General features: G+C 45.0%; 1 protein-coding gene across 1 annotated transcript in view; it reads right to left on the bottom strand.

The window, feature by feature from the left end:
- Positions 1 to 417: 417 nt before the first annotated feature.
- The window catches only part of TACR1 (tachykinin receptor 1), a 155,514-nt gene continuing 129,182 nt past the window's right edge, over positions 418 to 26,749 (bottom strand). The window contains exons 3-5 of the mRNA XM_058550837.1: positions 5,030 to 5,180; positions 2,807 to 3,003; positions 418 to 1,217 (exon numbers count right to left, since the gene is read on the bottom strand). Of these exons, the coding sequence (XP_058406820.1) occupies positions 911 to 1,217; positions 2,807 to 3,003; positions 5,030 to 5,180 (655 nt within the window). The 3' untranslated portion in view covers positions 418 to 910. The remainder of the gene's footprint in view (positions 1,218 to 2,806; positions 3,004 to 5,029; positions 5,181 to 26,749) is intronic.

The raw sequence follows: 26,749 nt of genomic DNA, 5'->3' as shown, positions 1-26,749 counted from the left end.
ACATCTCTGGGAGCTGGGTATTAAGTCACTAGACTTGCTGCTCCTATTCTTTGTGAGACCAGCAATTTTTGGTCAAACAAATAAACAAAAAAAAAACTCATACAATCATTGCACCACAGAATGTTAAAATTTCAAGGGATGTCTAGATAATATAGTTCAACTTCATAGTTTTACAAATAAGGAAAGAGAGGCCCAGACAGACTGTGTGTGGCACAGGTCTCCTGACTCTTGGTCCCTAACAGACATTAGCTGGTGTCAGTGGACATATTCCACCTGCATCGGTTGCTCAGGACAGTCACTGGGGAGATGAACGTGAGGCTCTCAATCCCTGATGTTTAAATGCACTGAAATGTTGGGATGTCAAAAGGGGGCAGAAGTATGCCTTCTTTTCATGGGTGCTTAGAAGATGGGGTTAAATCTTTTATTCAGATTTCATGTGGTTCCTTCTTTCGTTCATCCCATAAAGTGAAGGCTGATGTGACGTGAGCCGCCAGCTGAAGCAGGGTAATCTGAGCAAGACTGAGAGCGACTTTACTGAAGTAAGGCAGGGGCTCCAGGCAAACGGACCAGTCGTCTGTTGCTGCACTGCTGGTTTCATCCTGAAATGAGTGCCCACCCGCCACCAAAGTTAATTCCAGAATCATAGAATGGATTGTAGAGAAAATCTAGTCCAAGCTTCCCATTTTACAGGCTCAGAGAAGTTCAATGATTTGCCTTGGGTCACACAGCATGAGGGTGGCAAAGACATGGAAGAATCCAGGTTTTTTGGCTCCAGGATGGAATGTTTTCCCTAACCCATTCTGACCCTTTTCGCAAGTGCCAGTGTTAGGGTGTTTCTGATGGTCTCCAGATCAAGGAATTATCCATGCAGGAAGGGAAGCAAGACAAAGATGGTGGTGGCGGCGCCTGCTCAAGGCCCCGTGGTCTGGGAGAGCATGTTGGAGTCGAGACTGAAGCTCTCTGCCACGGTCTTGGAGTCGCTGCGAGACGAGCCATTGGAGGTCAGGTCCACGGGCGAGGGCGTGGCCTTGGGGCCGTCCTCCACCTCCTCCTCCTGGGCCCCCACCACCGTGGAGACAGTGGTCTCCAGGCGGCTGACTTTATACACGCTGCCCCGGGTCTGGAGGTAGCGGGTGGATTTCATCTCGAGCCCCTCATAGTCGCCGGCACTGATGAAGGGGCAGCACCGGAAGGCGTGCTTGAAGCCCAGACGGAACCTGGAGAGAGAGCAGGTGGAGAGGTGAGCCTCGGGACAGCCTGCGTTCAGAGCGCCTTCCCACCGTTGCGTTCGCTCTTTAACACACGGACACACCCGAGCACGACTCTGTGTGATTATTGTTTAAATTAATTGACAGCTGGAGATGCTAAGGCCGCAAAGATTTAAAGGTCTGTCGTCAAGGTCAAATCCAAGCCTAGAACCCAGGTTCACGTGAAATGCGTCTTTCCTGGGGGTGGCCTCGGAGCTCTGCCGCCTCCATAGGTGCGGGGGCAGCCGACTTTGGTCAATTCAGCGTCAACAAAAACAATCACCAAGTGGTCACTCTGTGCACGGTACTGTGCTCATCACCGGGCGGTAAAAACACACGTCAAGACTCAGTCCTTTCCCTCAAGTAGCACAATGACTGAGGATGACTTTCTACCAATCATGTCCCTTCAGTGTGCCTCAGTTTCCCTGTTTGTTAAACTGGGAGAATCCGCCTTTATTTAAAGACAAACTGGGAGATTTAACCGAAAAATGTTTAGGCAGGTCGTCAGGCTCTCAGATGAAGGATGAATCTGTGAGTTCGACTAACAGAGACAGTTTGGAGTTCATGAGATTGTCTCCAGATTCATAGCACCTGAGTGTCTCGTTCACAGAAGGCACTTCTTAGGCTGGTGACTGATGGCTATAAAGCCTGTGACAAGCATTTTGTCTCAACCTTTCCCACACAGAGGCCGGGGGGTGCTCCGGGTGATAGATTGAGCTGCCACCACGGGGTCTCGGCTCCCTCTTGGGGACTCTGCACACCGCAGTGAAATCCCTATTGCTGACCACCATTCTGGACCAGCTCTCCCTTCTCTGGTCCGAGGTTGGCTTCTGCTGCCTGGATGGCTCTCTCGACCCCTGTGACCAGGTAAGGGCAGAATCAGGCCTTCGAGACCCTGGCTCCTTTTTGCTTACTCTGTCCTGCTGGAATTGCTGGGAGAAACTGGGTAAAGCGGCCCAGATTGTACGATGGGATGGGAAGAGGAAAGCGAGAGACCACAGAAGGGAAAAGATACCCTGTGGGGGATGCTATTCCAGGGCCACCTCCCTCCCTCCCTCCCTCCCTCCCTCTCTCTCTCTCCCCCTCTCTCCCTCCCTCCCTCTCTCCCCCTCTCTCCCCCTCTCTCCCCCTGTCTCCCCCTCTGTCTCTCTCTCTCTGCATGCACAGCCCCTCTGGATCCATAGGGCAGAGGGAGCAAACATCTAGGCCGTGAACTGGTTCCAGCAGACCTGCTTTATATGCATCAATCACAGAGGGTTTTTTTTAATCTGCACCCCCACCCCCACCAACTTAGTTACCAGTGTCCACAAGTGAGAAGATTTCACACAAAAATATGGATTTCTGGTTCCTCCTGGAAAAGAAAAAAGTGTGTGGCCTCTGGGCTCATGCCTGCATGGCGATAATCAGCAGGGATTGAATAGTGTGGTGAGTTTTCTGCAGTCCCCACCACTCCCTCTTATCTCACAGCTGGCTTTACTCATGGAGGTTGGCTGCTTTGCAGCTGTATAGACAGATGGTGCTGTGGCCTCTGGAGTCAACATGGAGGATGTGGTCCTCACCTGTCATTGAGGCAGCAGTAGATGATGGGGTTGTACATGGTGGAGCTCATGGCCAGCCACATGATGGCCAGGTAGAACTGCTGAATAAACTTCTCCATGAAGAGATCCGAGTTGATGTAGCGCAGGAGGAAGAAGATGTGGTAGGGCAGCCAGCAGATGGCGAAAGTGCATACCACGATGATCATCATCTTGACCACCTGGCGAGAGAGCGCGACAGGTGAGACCACCAGCACACCCTCCTGTATTCCTGGCTCCTTTCTCTCCTCTCCTGCGCCCTCACTGTGCACAGTGCAGTATAGGGCGGGAAGTACTTATGACAACCCCCTTCGAGGGGGAGGAAGGACCATCTATATGCGGTACCAAAGGACTTTGGTTATGTCACTGATTCTTAGAGTGTGGCCCCAGGACCAGCATCATCACTGTTACTTGGGAACTTGTCAGAAAGGCAAATTCTTGGACCCCACCTCAGACTTAATCAGCAGCTCTGAGGGTGGTACCCAGAATTCTGTGTCTGACAAGCCCTTCCACGATTCTGACGCACACTCATGTTTGAGAACCACTGCGTTATCTCGTCCTTCTGGGCAGTGACTTGAGAAGCCAAGAGGGACCAGATTCATGAGCAAAGGAGAATGGTGTTCAGGAGGGAAAGACCCAGGATGGGGAGGAAGCCACAGAGGGGGCGGGGCAACAAGCCTGGGCAGGGCTTGGAGACTCAGCGGCAGGGACAGGGACTTGGGCAACTACAGCAAGTGAGCGTCAGATGTTTAAGGGGGATTTAAAAGAAGGTTTTATGAACACGGGGTGATGTAACCCCTCCCCTTTTATCCCCAAGAAATCTTCAGAGAAAAACTACGTAGCATCTGCATAACGCAATACTATGCAAAGAGGCACCAAAAGAAAAAAAAAATGAGAAAGCTCTTTATGTATTGATTTTCGAACATCTTGTGAATATTAAGTGAAAAAAGTGAGGGGGCTGGCCCAGTGGCATGGTGGTTAACTTCGTGCGCTCTGCTTTGGCGGCCCAGGGTTCGTAGGTTCGGATCCTGGGTGCGGACAGTCGCACCACTTATCAAGCCACGCTGTGGCGGTGTCCCATATAAAGTAGAGGAAGATGGGCACGGATGTTAGCCCAGGGCCAATCTTCCTCAGCAAAAAGAGGAGGTTGGCAACAGATGTTAGCCCAGGGTTAATTTCCTCACCAAAAAAAAAAAAAAAAATGATGGGAAGGACAGTGTGTATTTACTATTTGTGTAAAAAACAATAAAAGAATTTATATTTATTTGGCTTATAAATGCATTACAATATCTAGAAGGATTAATAAGAAACAAAAAACTGTGGTTACCTTACTGTGAGTGTGTGTGTGTGTATGTGAGTGTGTGTGTGCACACATATGGGAACTGGGTAGATGGAGGACCTAGAAAAGATGTGGTAGGTGTCAATATTTTTTTTTAACTTTTATTTTGGAATAATTTAGGACTCCCAAGAAGTTGCAAAAGTAGTACAGAGAGATCCCAGCTACCCTTCTCCCGGCTTCCTCCAATGACAGCATCTTACAAAACGATTCCACATGACCAAAACCAGGAAACAGACATTAGCACAGTTCCATTAACTAGCCTACAGACTGTATCTGGATTTTGCCAGTTTTCACACACACTCATTTTTTTGGTGTATAGTTCTATGAAATTTTATCATGTGTAGATAAGTGAAAGGACCACCACAATCAGGGTGTAGAACTGCTCCACCACCACAGAGAAACTCATGCATGCTACCACTTTATAGGCAGACCCTCCTCCCAAGACTGACCAGTGACAACTCTGATCTGTTCTCCATCACCAGAATTTTCCTCCTTTTAATACTTTTTGCTGTTTGAACCATATGAATGTATTATTTTGTCAAACTTCAAATAAATAATAAAAAGAGGACCGAATAACTCTTCAATGTGTCTGTAATTAAATGTGTGTGTGTGTTTGAATGGCTTGACAGGTTGCAATTATTCTTAAGGCGCCAATGAGGTGGCTCCTGTCTGTACAGGCCTGGGTTACAAATACGCTGAAGAAAGATCTTTTCCTTCTCCTCCCTTTCCTCCCCCCCACCTCTGCTGGTCCCCAGACCCAGGGATGTTTTGTGCTGGCTGCCTCTGGGCCTCCTAAGGCTCTGGGCTCCTGTGATTGCAGCCTGTCACCTGTGCCGGGGGTGGTTAGGTGCTGCCTGCCCCTGCCTCACCTTGCGCTTGGCAGAGACTTGCTCCTGGTAACGGTCAGAGGAGTCCCCGGGGATCTCGCTGGCCCACAGCGTAATTCCCACCACAGTGTAGGCGTAGCCGATCACCAGCAGGGGGAGGAAGTAGATCAGCAAGGTCAGGCAGATGTGGTACCTGCAAGGAGGCGGATGGGAGGGGTCATCTAAGAAATAACACAGGCGGTCAAGCCTTGACAGCTACCTTTCCCAGCATTTGACGTTGATAAGCTTGGATGATAAGGCTCACCGCAGGAGGCTTGCCACCTGCGTAGGGTGGGTGGGTGACATTAATGGGTAAACTAGAGAAAGCAAACTCTTTAACTTATGTTTTTCTTGTGGACTTTTTCCATAATGGCGATTCCTGTTCAGATTGAAAAGAGAAGAATAAACATTGATGAGAGGGAACTGAATCCATTGTATATCTATGTCAATTTTAGTTGATGTTAAATTCAATATTACTCACCCCTCCAAAAAAAAATAATGCAACTTTAGGCTGCATTAATGGAAGTATATGCTCTAGAATGAAGGTGTTTGTGCCACCCAGTTTATACCTCTCAGATTACACTTAGGCTCAATTTTGAGGCAGGGATGTAGACCAACTAGTGCATGTGGATGAGACCCACCATGATGGGTGACGAGCCCTAATTCATGCTATATGACAAATGGATTCACAGATATAAGAATAATTAGCTTGGAAGAGAGAGAAAAGACTAATCCTAGAACTAGGATCAGTGGGTGAAAGCCACGAAGTGTAAGCCATTTCTAAATCTGGTCCTAAAAATACGTCTCCAGATGGAAACTGCCTGGGTCTCTGAGCCACCAAGAGGACAGATACCAACTGACTTGAGTTTGACTGGGACATATAAATGAGAAAGAAACCTTTTAATAAACCACGGAGACTTTGAGTGTTGTTACAATAGCATAACTTGTCCTATTCTGTTTAAGGCAAGGCTCCTTCTAAGCAGGACATTCAAATAAGATTTTTGAATTTTGAGAAAGAATATTTTTCTCAGGGGGTTCTTGGCAAGTCTGGCTAGTTTTGGCTTTTCCCCCTGATGTGAGTTTGATGGAGAGGTGCAGCGTTCCTCGTAGTAATGATAATAATGAGAACAGCTAGGGGGCCGGCCCGGTGGTGCAGGCGGTTAAGTGCATGTGCTGGGCTGCGGCGGCACGAGGTTCGCCAGATCCCGGGCGCGCACCAACGCACCGCTTGTCAAGCCATGCTGTGGCCGCGTCCCATATAAAGTGGATGAAGATGGGCATGGATGTTAGCCCAGGGCCAGTCTTCCTCAGCAAAAAAAAAAAAAAAAAAAGAGGAAGATTGGTAGATGTGAGCTCAGGGCCGATCTTCCTCACAAAAAAAAATAATGAGAACAGCTAATATTTTGGGGGGTTACTCCATGTGACTGTGCTAATAATAATGTTAGTGATAGTATTAAAAGCAGAAATGGTAGCTAGGTTTTATAGAGTGAAGAGCACAATACCATGCACATTATTGGCATTGTCTTATTTAATCCTCCAAACAAATGATTAGGTAGGTATTATCAGAATCCCATTTTGTAGATGAGGAAACTGAAATTTCAAATTTAATTAATTTTCCTAAAGTCACAGCTGGTAAAACGAGGAGCTGGGATTAGAACGCAGGACTGGGACCCAGAGCCAGCTTCTCGTCACCGGAGGAAAGTCACCCAATGATGTTTTCTTCCACTCTGTTCATGTTTATTCTCTGCCGTGATTTTTTTCAATAAGGAAAACCCACAATTCGCTCAATGTCTCCTTTGTCGATACTTTGTTTTCCATCAGTTCTTTGCAAAGCCCCACAGTGTTACCACTTATTCAGCCTCCTTTGAATATTAAAATTTGCAACTTGAAAACACTCAAAGAGTTCTTAAGTAATGAACCACGGAGTCAGCAAAGCTGGGTGCCGAGGGTACCCGTTCTGCGTTGACAGGCTGCTCCAAGCTCACCAGGCTTTCAAGGCCCCCCTCGACTGTCCCCTCTGGGATCCTCTGGGCTCTCCAGCCACCCTGTCAGGGACTGCATCCTGGGTTTCCTACCCAACCTCAGCCCCTCTTTCTGAATGCTGACAGACACGCTTGCAGTCAAGGCATTTGGAGACTAGAGGGGGCAGGGAGACACTGAGAATCTCCAGGCTGCACCTGCTTCTCCTCCTGTAAGAACAGCCCTGCGTTATGCAGACAAATACTTGGTTGTGATCAAAACACCTTAGCTGAGCTTTGGGGGGCCGCTGCCTCAGAGCACTGAGTGTCCACGTCCGAGTCAGAGTCGTGATGGAGGATACTGCTTCTTACCCTGGAGCAGGGGTTCTCAAACTTGAGGCAGCTTCCGAACCTCCTGGAGGCCTTGTACAAACACCGAGGGCTGGGCCCCACCCAGAGTTTCTGACTCAGCAGCTCTGAGGTGGGCCTGAGAATCTGCATTTATCACAAGTTCCATGTGATGCTGCCGCTGCTGGTCCCGGTTTAGACTTGGAGAAACGCTGTCCTAGGCCAATGGTTCTCACTCTCAGAATCACATGAGAATCACCCCCAGGGGGAGTGGGGGCTTTAAAATGATCAGTGCCCAGAGGTGCTTATTTAGTTGGCCTGAGTGTGGGAGCAGGAAACCATATTTTAGAAAATTCCCCAATTTATTCTGGTGTATGGCTAGGGGCGAGAACCACTGTTTCAGACTCAAGGTCTGCAAGCGGGTTGGGCCTCCGTTGTTTGAGATTTTATGACTTCATTTAAGTGTGTATTAACCACATTTCTGATGATTTGACATCTGGGGATTTGCTGACCTGGGAGGAATCGCCTGTCCCAGGGCTAGCTAATTCCAGAGGTAACTCCTGACAATGTGCCTTTCATATGCAAACTGACCAGTCCACTGCCCATTCCCCCAAAAGGCCTGCTTTCTTGGGCTCTGACACTGTGGGATGCTATCCCCTGGCCGTAATCACCCCACAGCCACCTCACACAGCTAGGGGCAGCCCCTACACCCGGAGCCCACTGAAATGATTCAAACTAGCCAATCCTAAGCCTGTTTACCCTGCCTCCCCCATTCCTTCCCTGAAAACACCATAACGCCTTTCTTGCAGTTTCCTGCCCTCTCTGCCTGTGGCCCTGCGTGGCATGGCGTGCCCCTTCCTCTTGGGAACTAGGAGTAATAAACGATCTTTTCAGTGGCAATCAAGTCCTTATCTGTCCGCTTCATCATATCTGAATAAAAAATAAATCTACACTTTAATACAAAGTGCCTTTTGAAAAATCACAGATCAGACCATTAGGAAAATGCTAAGCTGAATCAGTAAACATAACTTATCAGCCTTTTTTTTTAAAGAAGAAAAAGTAATTTTGTTATTTATTTGAAAACAACAAAAAGTATGGACTTAATTTCAGCTAAAAAGTGTCATAGTCAGATAAAGCATTAGCTTGTCCACGCTCTAATAGGGATAATTAAGAATAACGTAAGAATATGACCCAGCAATTCCACTTTTAGATAATATACTCAGAAGAATTGAAGGCAGGGAGTCAAACAGATACTTGAATGCCCATGTCCCTAGCAGCACTATTCACACCAGCCACAAGGTGAAATCAACCGTAATGTCCCTCGATAGACGAATGGATTAAAAAAATGTGGTACGGTGTATACATACAACGGAACATTATTCAACCTTAAAAAAGAATGAGGTTCTGATACACATTACAACAAGGATGAACTTTGCAAACATTATGCTCAGTGAATAAGCCAGACACAAGAGGACAAATATTGTTTGATTCCACTTGTATGAAATATCTGAAATAGGCAAATTCATAGAGACAGAAAGTAGATTAGAGGTTACTAGGGGCTGAGGGGGAGAGGATGGGAGTTATTGTTTAACAGGTACAGAATCTAGGATGATTAAAAAATTCTGAAAATGAACAGTGGTGACAGTTGGACGATGTTGTGAATGTAAAATGGTAAATTTTAGGTTATGTATATTTTATCACAATAAAAGAACTTTAATTAAAAAAAAACCTTAAGAACATTTTAGCCGAGCTGGGGTCCTCGGTCTCCAGATTTGCATCTTCTGCTCCCTCCAGGCACTCCTCAACAACCTCCCCTCCAAAATAATAAAACAAACAAAGAAAAAATCCTGTAGGTTTGCTCCTCGGACGGGATGAAGTGTTAAACGTATCCTCCTAAATCTTGCTCAGATAACCCCCTTTTACATAGAAATTGCAAATGCTCAATCCAGACTCTGTCCAGGTTACTAAAAATTCTCAGTGAGTGTGGGTCAAATGAATGAAACTCCAGCATTAGAAAATATGAAAATAGGCCCAGCCCCGTGGCTTAGCGGTTAAGTGTGTGCGCTCCTCTGCTGGCGGCCCGGGTTCGGATCCCGGGCGCGCACAGACGCACCGCTTCTCCGGCCATGCTGAGGCTGTGTCCCACATACAGCAACTAGAAGGATGTGCAGCTATGACACACAACTATCTACTGGGGCTTTGGGGGAAAAAAATAAATAAATAAAAATTATAAAAAAAAAAAAAAGAAAATATGAAAATAAATACCTTTCTTCCACCTTGACACATTTTGGAGAAATTTTACCGTATCCTTGCAGTTAGTTGGCGATAACTTTGTTTTTTTATTTTTGGCCCAAATCATTATTTTAGAGAGCTGGTCAATGAACCTAGTCTAATCTTATTTTCTGTGGCTACACGCTGTTTTCTGGCTCTCAAATCTGATATTCCCCAGGTTCCTGCCAGGCAGAATTTTATCAGCTCTCAGAATTAACAGCTGCCTTGGGAGAAGAGGCCAAGGGTCAGGGATGCAGCAGAAGTGAGCGGGGAGAGAAACAGGAGGGACTGCGACAGCAGGGACTGCTTGGTTCCCACTTGATGAGGTATGTGCATGGATTTTGATCGTTAAATCCTGCCCACGGACTCAGCGCTTTCAGAAGGATGGTGCACGCGACCAGTTAGAGTCTTTGTTCCCTCCAGTTCACTCCTCTGAGCAGCGAATGGGGCTTGACACTTATCACAGGATAAACTTGCTGAATACAGACTGTGCAGCCCCAAATCCCGAAGATTCCCCTGGCCTTAATGGCTTAATTCTCACTAATCCAGGTTTACAGATGTCTCACTAGCAGGAGTCACCTTGTTGTTTGAGCATCAACAGTTCCAGTTTCTGAAATAATCCTCAGCATTTGAAATCAAGATAGATAGTTTTATTAAACAGTATCTAGGGTGTCTTCTAACGAACTTCACAGAGACTCTAGGTGCCCGGGGTGGGGGAAGAAGGAGGCCAAGTAGGCAGGCCTCTGGGTTCCCCACCTTCACTCTAACGAGACAGCCCTGCTTTACTGGGTTTATATATGGACTTTCTGTGGATGATTTAGTTTGGGAGGTGGTGGTGGTGGAAGATTCCAGCTGTTACAGAAAGGCTGAAGAGCAATGATGCCCTCCCAACCTCCATCCAGTGCATGAGCCCTCTCTGCATCATCCACATCACGTGATCATCTGGCATCTTCTTAAATACCCCCTGACATGCTGCTCTCTAGCTATAAAGCCACACTCCATCAGTGATGCCCTGGAGCTTGTTCGAGACGCAGACATCCCGGCCCCACCCTGGATGGACCGAATCAAAATGTGCATTTTAACAAGACAAGTTAAAATTGTCTCATGTGCAAGTTCCAGTTGGAAGCACACAGCTCTGGATCGTGGCTGCACATTGGAATCATCGGGAATTCCAGTGCATGGGGATCACACTACAGAGCTTCTTATTTAAAATTGGCCTGCAGGGCAGCCTGGGCATCGGAGTTTTAGAAGCTCCTCAGGTGATTGTCCTGGGCTTCTGGGGCTGAGTCATTGTCACTGAGCCTCCTGCTGCTGGCGGCTGCGACTGACGCGGTTCCTCCTTAAACTGAGTGCAAACCTGCGGCCCTGTAGCTTTCACCACTTCATCTTAGGCCATGGGCTGAACCCATCTCTTCAGATGGTTCTGCAAACTCAAGATGACCTGGAGCACGCCCTTCCCCAGAGCCCTCTTTGCATCTGGACTTCTCGGGCCATCCCTCATTGGACGTGCGCTGAGCAGCCGCATCCTCCTGCCCCTCCATGAGCGGCCCTCAGGCTGTCCCTTCTTAGAGCAAAGCGCTAGATACTGGCTTGACCTTTTACCTCCTGCCAAAAATTGTCTTCTTTGCAGATAAATGTGGGGTTTTTTTTGTGGCAAAACCCATACATTTCTTGGCTCACTTTTACTTCCAGATGTTAGAGCCAAATCCCAAAGCCCCTGCAGGCCTCTTGGAGGTGGGTGAAAACTGCAACCTACTAATTAATAAATTCAGCAAGTATTTATTCAGCACCTATTGTATACTTGGCCCTGTGCTTGGGGCTGGGGAGATGGAGGAGAGTCCCAGCCTTTGGTCTCTTTCTAGGAGCTCAGTCTGTGGGGATGGGGGGTAGAGAAGTGCCCAGAGTGTGACATGGGAAGTGATGGACAGTGGCTCCCTCTTCAAGGGGCATGGAGACACTGAGGAGGGGTGTCAGGGTCCTTTATAAATATATATAAAATATATAAAAAATTTTAAAATTACCCTGAATAGAATAGGTGTTTTGTTACCACATGCACGGAGAGTAATGGGAATGCAGAAGTGAGACACTGACCAAGCTGATCAGGGGAGCTTCCTGGAGGAGGTGGTCCTTGGCTGGGACCTGATACACTAGCAGGAGGCAGGCAGGTGAGAATGGCGAGGTGGGCACTGCAGGTAGGGAAAACAGCACGTGCAGGGGTGTTGCAGGAGGACCATGGCACGAGGAGGGTGCTGTGGTGCGATCGGGACTGAACGTGGCTGTGTGAGGAAGTATCGCGAGACTTGGCCAGAAGGGCAGACAGAGGCCAGATCATGAAGGGCATTTTATGACAGCTGGAGAGTTTGTCATTTATTCTGAAGTTGCTGGAAACCATGAAATAGTTTTGAACAGGTGAGTGGCACGATCAGGTGCTTGTGCTCTGGCCTTGGTGGGGCATGGATGGAGGCGGGGAAGGCTGGAGGCAGGAGCCTTGGGCATGCTGTGCAGGATCCAGGCAGGAAGTGACAACCCGAGCTAGCACTATGGAGGAAGGGATGGATTTCTGGCCTGTGTGAATGGGGGAGAGTGAGGCCAACTGTCACTGGTATAGGGACCGGGGAGGAGGAGCAGGCTTGTTGGGGAAAGTCAGTAAGTTGACTTTTGAACATGTTGACCTTGAGGGCAGGCAGGTGGATGGCTGGATCTGGCTGGAGCTGGGACAAAAGGCTTGAGCTGGAGATTAGATTTGTAGCCCTCGGATGTCCAAAACCATGAGAAGATTAGGGGTTCAGGGTAGTCCTGAAGAGAGAGGAGGGTGAGGACTGACAGGGGAGGCCCACATCAGGGAGACAAGCCCAGGGCGGGAAGGAGGAAGGATAGCATGCATGGGGGCAGGAGGGTGGGAGAGTCCAGGGGCTGGTGGAGCCTGCCCGAGGGGAGGGAGGATTAGGACCAGAACTTGCTCTGTGGTTTTGGAAATTGGAGGTCAGGAGCAGATTGAATTTTAGTGGGGAGGCCAGAGGCTAGAGCAGGTGGGCTGACTGATGGGGAGTGAGGAAGTGGAGGCAGGAGGTGTAGACTCCATTCTTAAAATGCTGGGCCATGAAAGGGAGAGGAGAGGGCAGTAGCCAAAGGGAGACATCTGTGTTTGACAAGGTCGGAGATAAGGAAGCCCTCTGTGCCTCTTCCCTGCTCGTCACCCACTCTACCCTGGGTTATGGTGACGAGAGGACATGTCTTTCTCTCTGTCAGAGAAGAGCCAGGATCAAACCTCCGTCAGCTGCACCCAGCCATGAACTCTGAGCAGAAATGCCCCCGAGTCGGCCTCCCTCAGGACGGGGTGACCAATCAAGGCAGATGCTCAAGCACATCTATTTAATCCATGGAAAAATTGGGTTCACAAAATCCCCACCCCCAAATGGTGCTGCCTCCTGGCGGTAGTCAGAGTGCTCTCGGGTGAACAAGAAATAAAGCACATTCTTTTCTGCAATCTCCGTCCAAACCATACAAGGCAGAATTTTGTTGTGTCCTTCTCCAGGCTCTTTCTCATATTTTATCTGCTTGATTGGATAATACAGTCCTTGGAGGCAGAGCCCAGTGGTGTTTCTCTTAAATTCCCTTCATAGAACTGGCACCAAGGAAGTAATTCATAGAAAGATGTCATCTCAGTCTTCTGAGGACATTAGAATTCTCAGCTGGTCCATTCCCCCGCCCCCCAGCAGCAAGAAGCCTTCCTGATGGCATCCTCCACAGGAGTGTCCCCAGCATCTGCTTGAACGCAGGTCCTGCAGGCAGAGAGCCTGGAGACCTGAGCATTTCTTACTTCATATTTTAATCGATAGTTTACTCACTATGAGTACTATATATTCATTGTGAATTTGAAAATATAGACCAGCATTAAAAGAAAACTTTCAAGACTTCCTATAATCCCATCACCTAGAAGTAAATTCTAATAAAATTGATTAATATCTTCTTCTATGTGCATACACATTCATATTGCATATTTCAGATTACTTTAAAAACTTAACACTACGTCACAATCATCTTCTTATGTCAAATATATTTCTACAACAAAATTTCTAATGACTGTAACTATTCCATTTTTTGGAGGTACATTGTTAATTAGCCAATCTTTTAATTTGGACATTTGAGTTATTTACAATGTTTTGATATATAATTGATATGTAATTAACATCTTCAAATACATGTATTTGCTCTCATTCTTATTTCCCAAGAATTAGCCAGAACCAAGTTAAAGTGTTTTTAAGGGTTTGGTATATATTGTCAGTCACTTTATGAGAGGTCCTTGCACTGGGCACGTCTTTCAGTCTTCGACAACATGATAACATATACAAGGCTCCCTACTTCATATTTAATGTTCTTGATTCATCGTAAACTGAAATTTTATAATTATGTTACTTAGTCATTGTCATTTCTTCTTTTGTGAATTGCCTGCTGATATAAGTTACTCAATTTTACATTGGTGTGTTCATACTGTCCTCACTAATTTGTAAGAACTATGGCTTCTATCATATGGTACCCAGAATGGCCTTTTCCATACCAAAATCATGAAAACATTCACCTGTACTTTCTCCCAGTTTATTTATTTGATTATTTGCACTCAACTATTCAGACTCTCAGGGATTCATTTTGGGGAGTACTATGAAAAAAGGCTCCAATTTTTTTTCTCCAACCATTGTTTACTATTTTCCCAGCCCCACTATTGGGTACTCCATCCTTTCCTCGCTGATTTGAAGTTGCATGTTTTCCTCACACACTCACATACATCTTTGGTTCTGTTTCTGGGCTTTTGTTCTGTTTCCTTGATTGCTCCCTCCTTTCTGGTGTCAGCCCCACACCATCTCAATTTTCTTGGCTTTGTAGTACATCTTTTATCTATGGCAATACAAATCTCTTATTATTTTACTTAGTTACCAAAAATAAAGTATCTCCAGACCCGCACATTTCTTAAGAAGAGGGTCAGGGGATGGTTTCAGTTATTTGCAGCTTCCAGAAGACATCAGGTAGTAAATTCACTGGTGCATCCCAGCATCGACTCTCATGACAAAGTTTCCTGGTGGATGCTATGGATGTGCCCAGGGTCTGATGCCCGTGTTTCAGATTCTTTCTTGGTCAGCTCTCTCAGGCAAAGAGAAAGGTCCCACAGAGGATGTGTTGCCAGGAACGACTCCAGGCAAAGTTTGGAAATATTCTATCAAGAGCTATTTAAACACTGGCGTCCAGCAGAAAAATCTAAGCTCCCTCACCCACACCCTTCCTCTCGCCAGTCTGCTTAGGGGCAGGGTGGGGATGGGTGGAAGCAGGTGGCTAATACTCTTGTCTGAAATTTTTATTTGGTGGATATGTTAAAGAAAAAACGAACCCTGAATTACAAAGCTTCTGCAGGCTTTGTATTGCTGAGAGAGCAGAGCAAATTAGATGGCGGTTGATTTGGCTGAGGACCTTATTGTGTTTGGGGATAAGAAAAGATAGGCCAGAAGCTTAATTCATGGTGGCGTGAAAAATGATAAATTGGTCTCTGTGGGAAAAAAATATCAAGAATACAGGTAACAAGAAAGAGAGAGAGAAAGATGAGAGATTACGCATGAAAGAGAAAAAGAGAGAGAGAGAGAGAACCAGCCTGAGTCCTGTGGTTGGAAGCAGCGACATGTAAAGAGACAGACAATGAGAAATTTCCTGTGGTGAGAACTGCTCAATATCCTGCAAGGAACAGTGCTATCTGAGAATAAATTCAAGAAAGTACAATCCTGTCCTATGCTGTAATTTTCTGATTTCTCTAATCTCTCCCAAAATCTTCTGTAAAATATGCCTCACCCAACAACTCCATGTCAGTGGGGCTTTGAGGAAATGAAGAAGGAGGACAAGTTTCCAGAGTGCAGCCAATTGGGCTGGCCAGAGATAGTGGCGGCCACAAACTTCCCATGGTGGGTTAAGGTTCTTTCCTTGGGTGGGGTAGGAGATGTGATGGAGAGGGAGACCGTGTTTCAGGAAGCAGGGAGACAGAGAGGAAGTCTCTGAATCTGTACTATGCTCCCTGGTCAATCTTTCAAGTCTGACAGATGACATCAAATCATGTAGATAGTCTTGGAATCCCCACGGTAGTTCTGGAGACCCCAGCCAGCGATCAGGCACAGTATTGAAGTCTGAATAGAGTCACCACTAGGTGGCGCCAAACTGCAGCTGGCATCTGGACCAATTGTATTTCATTTAGGCTACTGGCATTTCAGTGTCCCTGCAATAAAGCACAACACATTTATGTGCTTGAATTCATTGTACATGCACACTCCACCCCTCAATCCCTTACCATGTCATAATGCTGTTTTCCAGTATGTACCTTGGCCCAGTCTTTACCAAAGTAGTGTGAGCTTTGCAAACCTTCTTGGATTATTACGTCTCTATTGGGAACAAGACTGCATCTTATCTGTGACATCTTTTCTCTGAGCATCAGTGGGCACTGATAAATGTTTTGCTGATACAACTCACTCACCCTCAAGTCCTCTAGCTAGTTCTCAACTCTATAGTGTTATGCTCTGCTTGACAGCTGACCATCGCTGCAGTGGACACTCCTCTCTGGATGAGTGACCAGGGACAGATCTGGGATGGGCTTCTCCCTTGGCTGCTGCAGCCTTTGTGACCACTGAGCCAAGGAGGGCTCAGATACATGCAACAAACTGAAGCTTGTACTTTACATTCTGTTGAGCATTTAAAATACGGATTTTTGGTGGGGTATTGTTCAAAAATTGCTTCAATCGGTGCCAACTGATATCAGTAAACATTTCCTGATGTAAGTAAGTTGCCAACTGATATCAGTAAACATTTCCTGATGTAAGTAAGTTGCACCATAAATGTGGGTTTTGGTTGGTTTTTACATTCCCTCTAGTCCCTGGGGTCTGAAAAACACTTAAAATAATACAAAGATCCTAGTCACAATAGCCTGTGACTAATAACCATCCATGTCCCCCAGTCTGGACTCACGGCCCTAACGTTGAATGCCCGATTTCCTTGCTGGGCTCTGAAAGTATTATTTCCTCTCCACAAGGAAATTTTAGCACAACACCCATCAACAAATGGCCAGTTAGTGGCCATTTTTCTTTTCTTTAGATGAAATCTAGTATCAAGTGTGGGACAACGTAAACAATTGGCTTGTAGAAGTGGTAGAAATTCTACATTTTCTATGTGCAGTAGTTTCATCGTAAAGTTGTTTCTGGAAAGTAGATTTGACTTCATCTCATTGCCTCTGGGACGTGGGGTAAGAGACAGATACTGCTAACCCAGTTTTAGATGGAAAAATTAAGGTACAGGGAAGGTAATTGCCTTGTTCAAGCCACTCAGGGTTGAAATGGGACTAGCAAACAGATCTGTCCTTTTCTCCTTTCAATCCTTTGCATTTTTTTCTTTCTGCTCAGATGAGCTCAGAAGAAGAATGGATAAATGTCACTCAGGGCAGGGAAACCACAGTTTTTCAAGAATGAACACATACATCAAGCACAAAAATTATCTGCAGCATTTAATAATGGGAGACAATTTATTGAAAAATAGCATAGCTTAAAACATCAGAGCCAGAATTCAATTCCATCTACCTGGGTGACTTGGAATGTGGTCAAGTCTTAGATTCCAGTTTATGTCTGAATTCATTCTTGTATTTCCACAGCCTTTTCCTGCCTTACACCCTGAGCCCAAAGAGACTCTCGGTTAGCTGAAATATGTGGGAAAGATAAACACCCTACTTGCTGTTCCTCAGCCAAAAGCTTCTCAGCATAGACAACAGACCACGACGCCGTGAGCCACACAGGCTGCCAGTCTCTAGATTCCACCAACAAATTGAGCAATGCGACTGACGCGTCTCACGAGGAATTATCAAGGAGACCACATCAATCAATTTGAAGGCTGCTGTGAGTTGTATGCAAGGACAAACATTTTTAACGTGGGAGCGTTGACAGATTTTCGTACCTCCCCAAGTTGGCCAAAGAGAATCTAGTAATTTCTGGACCATCCTTTATGCAGTCTTCTCTTCTTACAAAAAATGGAGTCTTTATTGCTGGAGGGAAAATGAAGCTGATCTATACAATAGAGACAGAAACTCAGTGTGGCCTGGGTGTGGAAAGGAGGTTGTGGTTGGGGAGGGTGGGAGGGGGGCAGCAGTGAGATAGAAGAGTAGGAGGTAAGCAAAGACAGGGAATTTTTTTGTAGTTATCGCTGTGGACAATTGTTTTGGGTACTTTTGAATGGAGTTCTTATTTTATTACTTTTGCCTATTAAACTAGGGTTCCTGAACTTGACTCTGCTTAGATCCTGAATCATGTAGATTTCGGCTTTATAAGGGTTGCATGTGTATTGTTAGCAAAGTCACTAGTTCGGGATAGAGGCCAGCCCTGTGTTGAGGCAGCACCTTCAGTTATGGATGAGGACATATGAAAGAAGGAGCCACATAGTTGCTGCCAGGCCCCATTCATTCAGCCACCCAATCATCAGTGAACCTCCTGTTTGTGCTAGATTCTGGGGATATAGTGGTGAAGAAAAAGACACAGTCCCTGCCCTTGAGAAGCTTAAAGTATAGTGGGGAAGACAGATTATAAACAAATATACCAGCAAATAAATATAAAATCACAAATGTGTTAATTGCATAGAGGAACCACACAAGGGGTGTGGTAGAGAACATCAGGGCGTGCACCCAAAGCACTTTCTGATGTGGTGACGTGAAGGGTGAGGCAGCCACAGGAAGGGTGTGGGTGGGTGGCCCATGCAGAGACAAGAGCAGACACAAGGCCCTGTGGTCCGAATGAGCTGGGCACATTGCAGGATCCAAGAGAAGGCTTTTGGAACTGGAGTGGAAGGATGAGGCCATGAGATGTGGGCAGGGGCCGCAGTCTGTAGGGTCCTGTGGGCCATGCTCTGGAGAGCTGGGCCTACACTTGAAGAGCTAAGGTGAGTCACTGAAGGGGTTAAGCAGGATGGGTCATGATCCAGCCCTGTGGGGGGTGGGTGGGTGGTATTAGCCGTGCAAGCCTGGGCCCAGGTGAGAGTCTGCCCTTTCATCTGGGCAAGACAGGATGGAGGTGGGAGTAGAGGCTGCACTGGTCAGGGCTCTCCAGAGAAACAGCACAGCACCAATAGGGGGTGTGTGTAGAGGGAGGGAGGGAGAGAGAGAGAGAGATTGATTTTAAGGCTCACACAGTTGTGGGGGCTGATGAGTCTGGAATCCTGGAATCTGTATCAAAAACCAAGATCTGGGCAGTGGGTGATGGGGGGCTTGTTATCTTTTCTGAATGCAATCATATTTAGTATGTCATTTTTCCCCACACCCACTCTACACAGTGGGTAAAATCATTCTGATACTGGCCCTGATATGAGTTCTCCTACATTAAACCCAGCATATATGGAGTTAAAACCAAAAGCACTCATCCTCTTTCCCTGCTTGGAAGTTACATTCATATGTAACTATTGGTTTTTTTAAATCCCTGAACTTAACAAGGCAGATAGAAGTTACAAACTGTTAAGAGCCCAGGTGGCCTCAAGCTGGGCTCACACTGATGTTCTGGATAATTACCAGTCCTTGAGGTTTGTTACAGGGAAACTGATAGCAAGAAGCTAAAGCTTCTCAGACCTCAACTCCTCGGCTTTCTGGCGCCAGAATCCACCATCCACCATGGAGACAGTTTGAAGGACACTCACCTGCAATTCCCTTATCCTGCCCTCCTCCTCCCTACCAGCAGCCTCACTAGGCCAAACGCAGGCTGGTGGGAAAGCGCTGACCAGCAAGGCCACAGGCTCCCCCTCCCTAAAAGCAGCCACATTCCTCACAGCCTTTAAAACCCCTTGAATCCCGTCTTTCAGGGAGACGGAACAAATCTGAGAGCTCTCGTCTCCTGGCTGACATTACCCGAAATAAAAACACTTGCTTTACCATAAGCCTGGCCTTCCAGTTTTTATTTGGCTCCTCTTGTGTGGCGGGTAAAGACCCTGGATGTATGTTTGGTAACAATTTGGCGAGCCAGCCAGGAGGCTCTTTGCCTGGGGCTCCGCGGCCCGGCGGCCCGGGCCAACTGGGATTTCCTGGGAAGCAGTCCAGCAACTGCCTAGGTGGTTTGCCCTAGGGACTGTTCCCGGTACTTTCCGTCTGACCTGGCACCATTGACCCTAGGCACATTTTCTTATGGCAAGGAAACAGGCTCTAGAATTGTTTGTTTGTTTTTGCTTCTGGTGAGTCAATGGACTCAATCTGAAATTCCATAAGTCGCCTTGGGGACGCCCAAGAACTTCCTTTCCCTCTCTCTAGGGTCCCTCTGCTTGCAGCAGGGCCATCTGGGCCCCTCTGCTTGCGGGAGGGCTATTTGGGGTCCAGTAGGACCTTGTGGGCGCGCTCAGAGTGGGAATAGTTGTGGGACTTTACTTGAAATCTGGGAACTAGTTTGCTGGTGTCTTGTTTTTTCTCTGGTGCTCCTTTGTGTTTCTGTGTCTGTGTGTACGTGTGGGATATGTCAACTTTGTGTAATAATGGGAAGTTCACCATTAGTTCCCCGGAAAAGCCCCTTGGGGCAAATTTTGAATAACTGGTCTAATTATAGTTATAAGCCAATGTCTAAAAAGGAATGGTTTTCTTTTGGAACACCACATAGCCACAATATTCTTTAGACTCCGGAGAGAGAAAAAAATGGCCAAACAGTGGATCCTTAAGTTGGAAAAGTTTTAGAGAGCTCTCATCATAAACAACTGTTTTATTGGTACTTATGAAAAAAAAAATAAGACGACTAGTCTTAAGAATTTAAACTCGGGGTTTCAGCTTCCTTTCATGGTCTTACAGACGCTAATGAAGGACTGGGTTAATAGAGGAGTGAAGGGAAGCTGGGAGAAAAAAAAGGGACTCCTCAACGAGGTGGAAATTTTTAGAGGAGTTAAAAAATAATAATAAGGTAAATAAGACAGTGGGGTAAATAAAACAAATATTAAAAGAGGAAAAAGCAAAGAGGAAACAAAAAGGGAAGAGTCATAGGACTCATCTCAGTAGGATGGAAATCTTCAGCTGGTTATTAAAAAAGGAAAAATGGGATAAATGAAGCAAACATAAATGAGGTTAAAACACAGGTTTGAATAAAATACTGCCTAAGGTTCGGTGGGCTAAAGGGACCCCTATTGGTCCCCCCACATTAAAGGACCTCAGATAGGCCTGTTCTATTCACTCCAGTTTGAAAAATTTAAAAAGCCAGAAGACAGAAATCACAATGAGAAACCTGACCAGCAATTGTTTGGAACAACAGTTGGGCTGCTCAGGTTAATAAGACTATAATGATTAAAGTATTTAAGCTACTATTATATGAAGAGGTTATGTCAACTTTGTCTGAATGTGTTTTTTTGGAAATGAATGTTATGTCTGGCTGGGAATGCGTCCCCTACACAGTATTGTAATACTTTGAAAAAAGCCAGCTACAGAGTTAAACAACCAATGGGAAGCCTATTTTAATTTTTTGAGGCTTTTAAATGAAATCAGGAATACTGTACTTTTGCTTTAAAAGAAAATAAGTAAATAATTAAACATGCCAGCAGCGGAAGCTGAATCTGCTGCTCCTCTCTCCTCTCTTGCTGAGCTCCCCCACTTCAACTTCCCCGAAATTCTTGACCTAAAATTAAGCAAGTAAAAATAAGTAAACTTTTGAGATAATTTGGAATTGTAATGGCCATTCTGGGGAACTTCTGTTTCAAATGAGTTTGCCTTCAATGTCATCCTTAAAAGAGGATTCAAAACCTCTCACGATGGGATGCAATCTTGATTAATATGCAGAAACTTCTAAAACACAATGTTATTTCAAAAACAGCTGTAAAAAGGTCTTACAACAAAAGGAAAAAATCTTTAGTAAATATTTTTGGCCATCTGAGCAGATCTACCTGCTAAAAATATAGTTTGGATCTAACTATTCCTTTGAGTTTTGTACCTGAGATGTGGCTAAAATTTTGAAGATCTCTGTTTGTGTTTATCTGTCTCTGTGTGTATTTGTTTTCCTTCTGGATGGTACAATTTCTAAAGGAGCTCTATTTAATGGGCTTAGAGTAAACACTCTTATAAGTTATTTCTGAATGTAACAGAAACTAGCCCAGATGTCTTTCAAGTTAACATGATATAAAATAATCTTTGGGAAATAAAAGCTTGTTTAAGTTTGTTAATTTAATTGAAATAAATATGTTTTCAGAGTTATCAACGTTAGATATGATACAGACATGTTATCTCTGTTACAAAATTTGTCATCAAAAGTAAATGACAGAAGGTTTGTGGAAGTAAAACCCTGAGGCGTTTTGTGCACGGTCAAGTTGGCTCTTTAATTATCACCTTGTTTAAATGGATAGCTAAACACTGCTTCATGAAACCTATGAAGTTATGTTGATAAATGTTATCAATATAAGTGTTTTAAAATTGTATAACATTCCTAAAATTCTGATCTGTCATGGTTATCCATCATAATTCTGGTTATCTTAAAGTATTGTATGTCACAGAAATAACCAAGTTTCTTTGTCAAATGTCATTTTTTAAAGTCTTTTGTTGTTTACAGACAGTTATTGTTTTACTCTAGATGCTTTTACAAAATATGTTTCATCTTCAGAAAAAATCATGGAAAGGACTCTGACACTCTAGACTACAGGTTTCTGATAAACTTTCAGATTATAAAACTGAGCTGGGTAAAAGAAATTGCAGAAGTATAAAAAAAACTGATGGCCTCATGAAGCTGCTAAGAGAGGATTAAGATCAAAAATCGATTACACGGAACTGAGTAAACTAATGAGGATAATTACCATTTTTATAACTTTTTGTTTAAAACATTGCTGATTTTTTTAATGTTTTGTTTTTCAGGTTTAAGGAAAACTTTATCTTTTCTCTTAAGGAACCATGACCTATAGCAATTTGTAAGCAGAATTGAAGCATTTATTTTTTTCTCCCTACCTGATCCCTCCAGAATTTGAAAACTCTTAACAAGTGAGAATTGTTTGCATGACAATATAGTTATTTGCATAAATTCAATAAGGATCTGTTCTCCTTATAACAGGACACAATTGAAAACATTGGTCATGTTATCAAAGCTTTGACTGGAACATCATATTTAAAAAAACATATACAGGCTCGGATATGACCAGACAGCTTTTGAGGAATGAAGATTGGACTTTATGGAATAAAGCCACTTGGAAATATTGGCCTGGTACCTTGTTTACAGCATTCCCAAACAGCAACCTTACGAATAAGTAAGGAAGGTCGCTTATCTGGAACCTCAATATTTTGGGGAACCTCAAAATAAGAGAGGAATTCACCCAAATCTGTAGGTATTACAAGCAAGTCTAATGACAAGTCCTTGGCTTGACTTTCCTGGCCTCGAGAGGCCCTTAAAGTTCAAGCAAAGTTCCAGCAAAGCAAATTAAAAGAGTCTATATGATCAATTACTACTCTTACTGTACTTATGTAAATAATTGGGCCAACTTTATTAAAACTAGACATTTTACAAACCAATGAGTCTTAATTTGGCTATCTGTGGGAAAAATGAGGGTGATTTTACAGAGAAAAATTATATTTCAATAGAAACTATGATACACATTTGTGAATGTTAAATCCTGCTTCTGTTAATTGTCTTGTGGTTTTTGTTATATCTGTTAACTGGACTGGATCATGAATTCTTTTAGTCTCCTGAAATATCTGGCTACAAATATCCAAACTAACATTTTCAATTTTTTTGTCCTTTTCATTTGGAATCATTGAGAACTGAATCTGCCCTTTTTCCCGAAGCCTTAAAAACTGAAGCTGGAGGACTTGATATAAACTTAAGAGAGATTCATATCTGTTACTATGTAAGCTGCTCAGAAAGGTTTACCTGAATGCCTGATGACATCATTGGAGACATTTTAAACTGCAGGGGATGCTTCAGCCCTGACATCTAGAGATCTTGATTGGCCATCCCCTGAGCTCTGAAATTGGTTTATAATTTGCTCTAGTCATTAACCTTGTTTTGCTTTTTGTTTCTCTAGAAATGCTTCTTATTAAACACCTGGTTACTTGCTTACACAATATAGGCCTAACTTGGGGAGCCCACCTACATCACCACCTTACTAAGAGTCTGGTTCAACGAAATGGAACAACCTATGTCACTTATCAGCAAGTATCCCCAGAGGTACCAAATCCAAACTGATTTTCAGGACTGTTTTCTTGGACTCCCCAAGGGATTAAGTCTATTTTTCAGGGACTGTTAAAATTTGGGGTGTCTATTCTTCTTATCCTTCTGGTCAGATACTTAATGTACCTTCAGTAGATGTTTTTCCAAAACTGTTAAACAAGGTACAAAAGTTCTAATAATACTAAATGTCAACCTGAAACCGGGAACAAAAAAATATTTCCAAATGAGTGCTAAACAATCTCATTCCTCTAACCCAGATCTACACCCAGATTCAGTATGAAGTAGCTAGATTGGTCGTCACCCTGAATCCCTCAAGATTGAGGAATGAACTTAAATAGGGGGGAAATTGATACTGGCCCTGATATCAGTTCCCCTACATTAAATCCAGCATATATGGAGTTAAAACCAAAAGCACTCATCCTCTTTCCCTGCTTGGAAGTTACATTCATATGTAACTATTGGTTTTTTTAAATCCCTGAACTTAACAAGGCAGATAGAAGTTACAAACTGTTAAGAGCCCAGGTGGCCTCAAGCTGGGCTCACACTGATGTTCTGGATAATTACCAGTTCTTGAGGTTTGTTACAGGGAAACTGATAGCAAGAAGCTAAAGCTTCTCAGACCTCAATTCGTCGGCTTTGTGGTGCCAGAATCCACCATCCACCACAGAGATGGTTGAAGGACACTCATCTGCGATTCCCTTATCTCGCTCTCCTCCTCTCTCCAAGCAGCCTCACTAGGCCAAACGCAGGCTGGTGGGAAAGCGCTGACCAGCAAGGCCACAGGCTCCCTCTCCCTACAAGCAGCCACATTCCTCACAGCCTTTAAAACCCCTTGCCTCCCATCTTTCCGGGAGACGGCAAATTTGAGAGCTCTCATCTCCCAGCTGACGTCACCCAAAATAAAAACTCTTTCCTTGCCATAAGCCTGGCGTTCCAGTTTTTGTTTGGCCCCTCCTGTGTGGCGGGTAAAGACCCTGGGTGTATGTCTGGTAAGAATTCCTATTCTACATATGAGGAAACTGGCCCCCAAAGATCATACAGCAGATCTCAAACTACACGCTAAGTCTCATGATGCTAAGCCTCGAGGTTTTTACAACCATATTCTCATTTTCTGCGCTCTGTTGCTCCTCCACGCCTCTGGGTACGTCTCACGGGTTCAAGACTCTTGGAGCCCTCACAACTGCCAGAGAAGACAGAGGCTGCACCCTTTATCTCCCCTTTGCAGGCGAGGAAGCTGAGGCACAGAGAGGTCGCGTATGCACAGCTGCCCATCTGGTGAATGGGGGCGTGGCGGCAGAGGTGGACCCAGGTCCCCTGACTCCACGTGTCCCACACTTAAGCCCTCAACTGCAGGGGCCACAAACTACCACCCACAGGTCAAATCAGCTCACCACCTGTTTTCATATAATTCATGTGTTAAGGATGCTTTTTATATTTTTAAATGGTTGAAAAAATCAAAAGAAGAATATTATTTCATGGCATGTGAAAATTATATGAAATTCAAATTTTGGCATTCAGAAGTAAAATTTTCTTGGAACACAGCCACGTCCATTCATTTAAGCACTGTCTGTGGCTGCTTTCGTGCTTCAGCGGCCGAGCGGAGTTATTGTGACAGAGACCACAGGGCCTACAAAGCCTAAGATGTTTACTCCCTGGCCTCTTAAAATTTGCTGACCCTGCTCCACTGCACTGGGAAGGGATGGGGCTGAGTTACAACCATTACAGAGGCAAGCAGCATAGGCCAGGGCTGTGCCTTCACTGGTCTTACTTACGCCACTGGGATGCTCTCCCTTCTTCTGGCACCAACTCAACTCCTTTCCCTCTTTGAGGTCCATCTCCTGCTGCTGGGAGCTTCTCTGGACCTGTCTGGTCTTCATAATCCCTCCTGTTCCTCTCATCTCTCAGACCATGTAACGTCAACTTAGTTTTTGATTACATGATGCCTCGTGCAGCTCTTCATTTCATGCATGTTAGCTTTATCTTTCAAGTTATCGGCAAGTTCCTTGAAATCAGGGACTGTGAGTATCTATGTTCTCCACTCCCTACATTATCAACCACAGATTAAGTTTTCCACAACCCAGCTCTGATCATTGATACAAATGACTTCCCAGTTCAGGCTTGGAATTGCCTACCAGATTAAGCACGAACTCCTTAGCACGACACTTCAAGCTGGCTACAATATAATCCTCAACCTCCTTTCTTACAGGTCAACTAGTGCCCAGATTAGTGCTGGGAACAGAGTGGCTGCTCAGGACGTGTTCCCTCCTGCTCTCCCCCACTTTGCTTTCTCTCATACCCTTACCATACTGGAAGAGAACTGGGAACAGACCACTGGATTTGACAATGATGAGGTCAGTCAAGAGCAATTTCAGTGTGAGGATGGGGACAAAAGCCAGAAAGTGGGGACAAAGGAGTATGTCAATGAAAAAAATAACAGCAGCAAGTGTAACGTGGATATGTGTGCTGAGAAGGAGGGGTGGTGCCGCAGCTAAGGAGGCCAATGTTTAGTCTGGGGAGAGCATGGCATAGATTTTGGGGGAGAGACAAGGAGTCACGGGCAATATGAGGAGGGAGTTGGCTAGGGATAGCTCAGAAGGAGCAGGAAGAGGGCTCAAGTGCAGAGGCAGAGAGAGAAGGGAAGGGAGGAAAGAAAGGGTCCAGTTTCTGTCTTCTCCGTGAGGTTGATGTGAGTCATAAGAGTCATAAGACTCCTGTCAAGGATGAGTCAAAGATGCAGGGCAGGAGTAGAGATCTGACGAGACTGGCCATAGCTGATGACATCAGTAAGAGAAATGCTGAAAGATTGTCAAGGAGCATGAATTATTATGGCCACAATTAGTACGGTTTCCTTACTTTCACTAGCATCACTGGGAGAGGGGAGAAAATACAAGGAGAATATGAGGTGGGAAAGCTGAGATTGGGGATGGGCTGTGGACTGTGGAAAGCCTTGGGAACAATGCCTTGGTCAACACATTTATTGAGCT

Source organism: Diceros bicornis, chromosome 12 (genome assembly GCF_020826845.1).
Source record: "Diceros bicornis minor isolate mBicDic1 chromosome 12, mDicBic1.mat.cur, whole genome shotgun sequence".
Lineage (NCBI taxonomy): Eukaryota > Metazoa > Chordata > Mammalia > Perissodactyla > Rhinocerotidae > Diceros > Diceros bicornis.
This window is presented reverse-complemented; position numbering and strand designations above follow the sequence as displayed.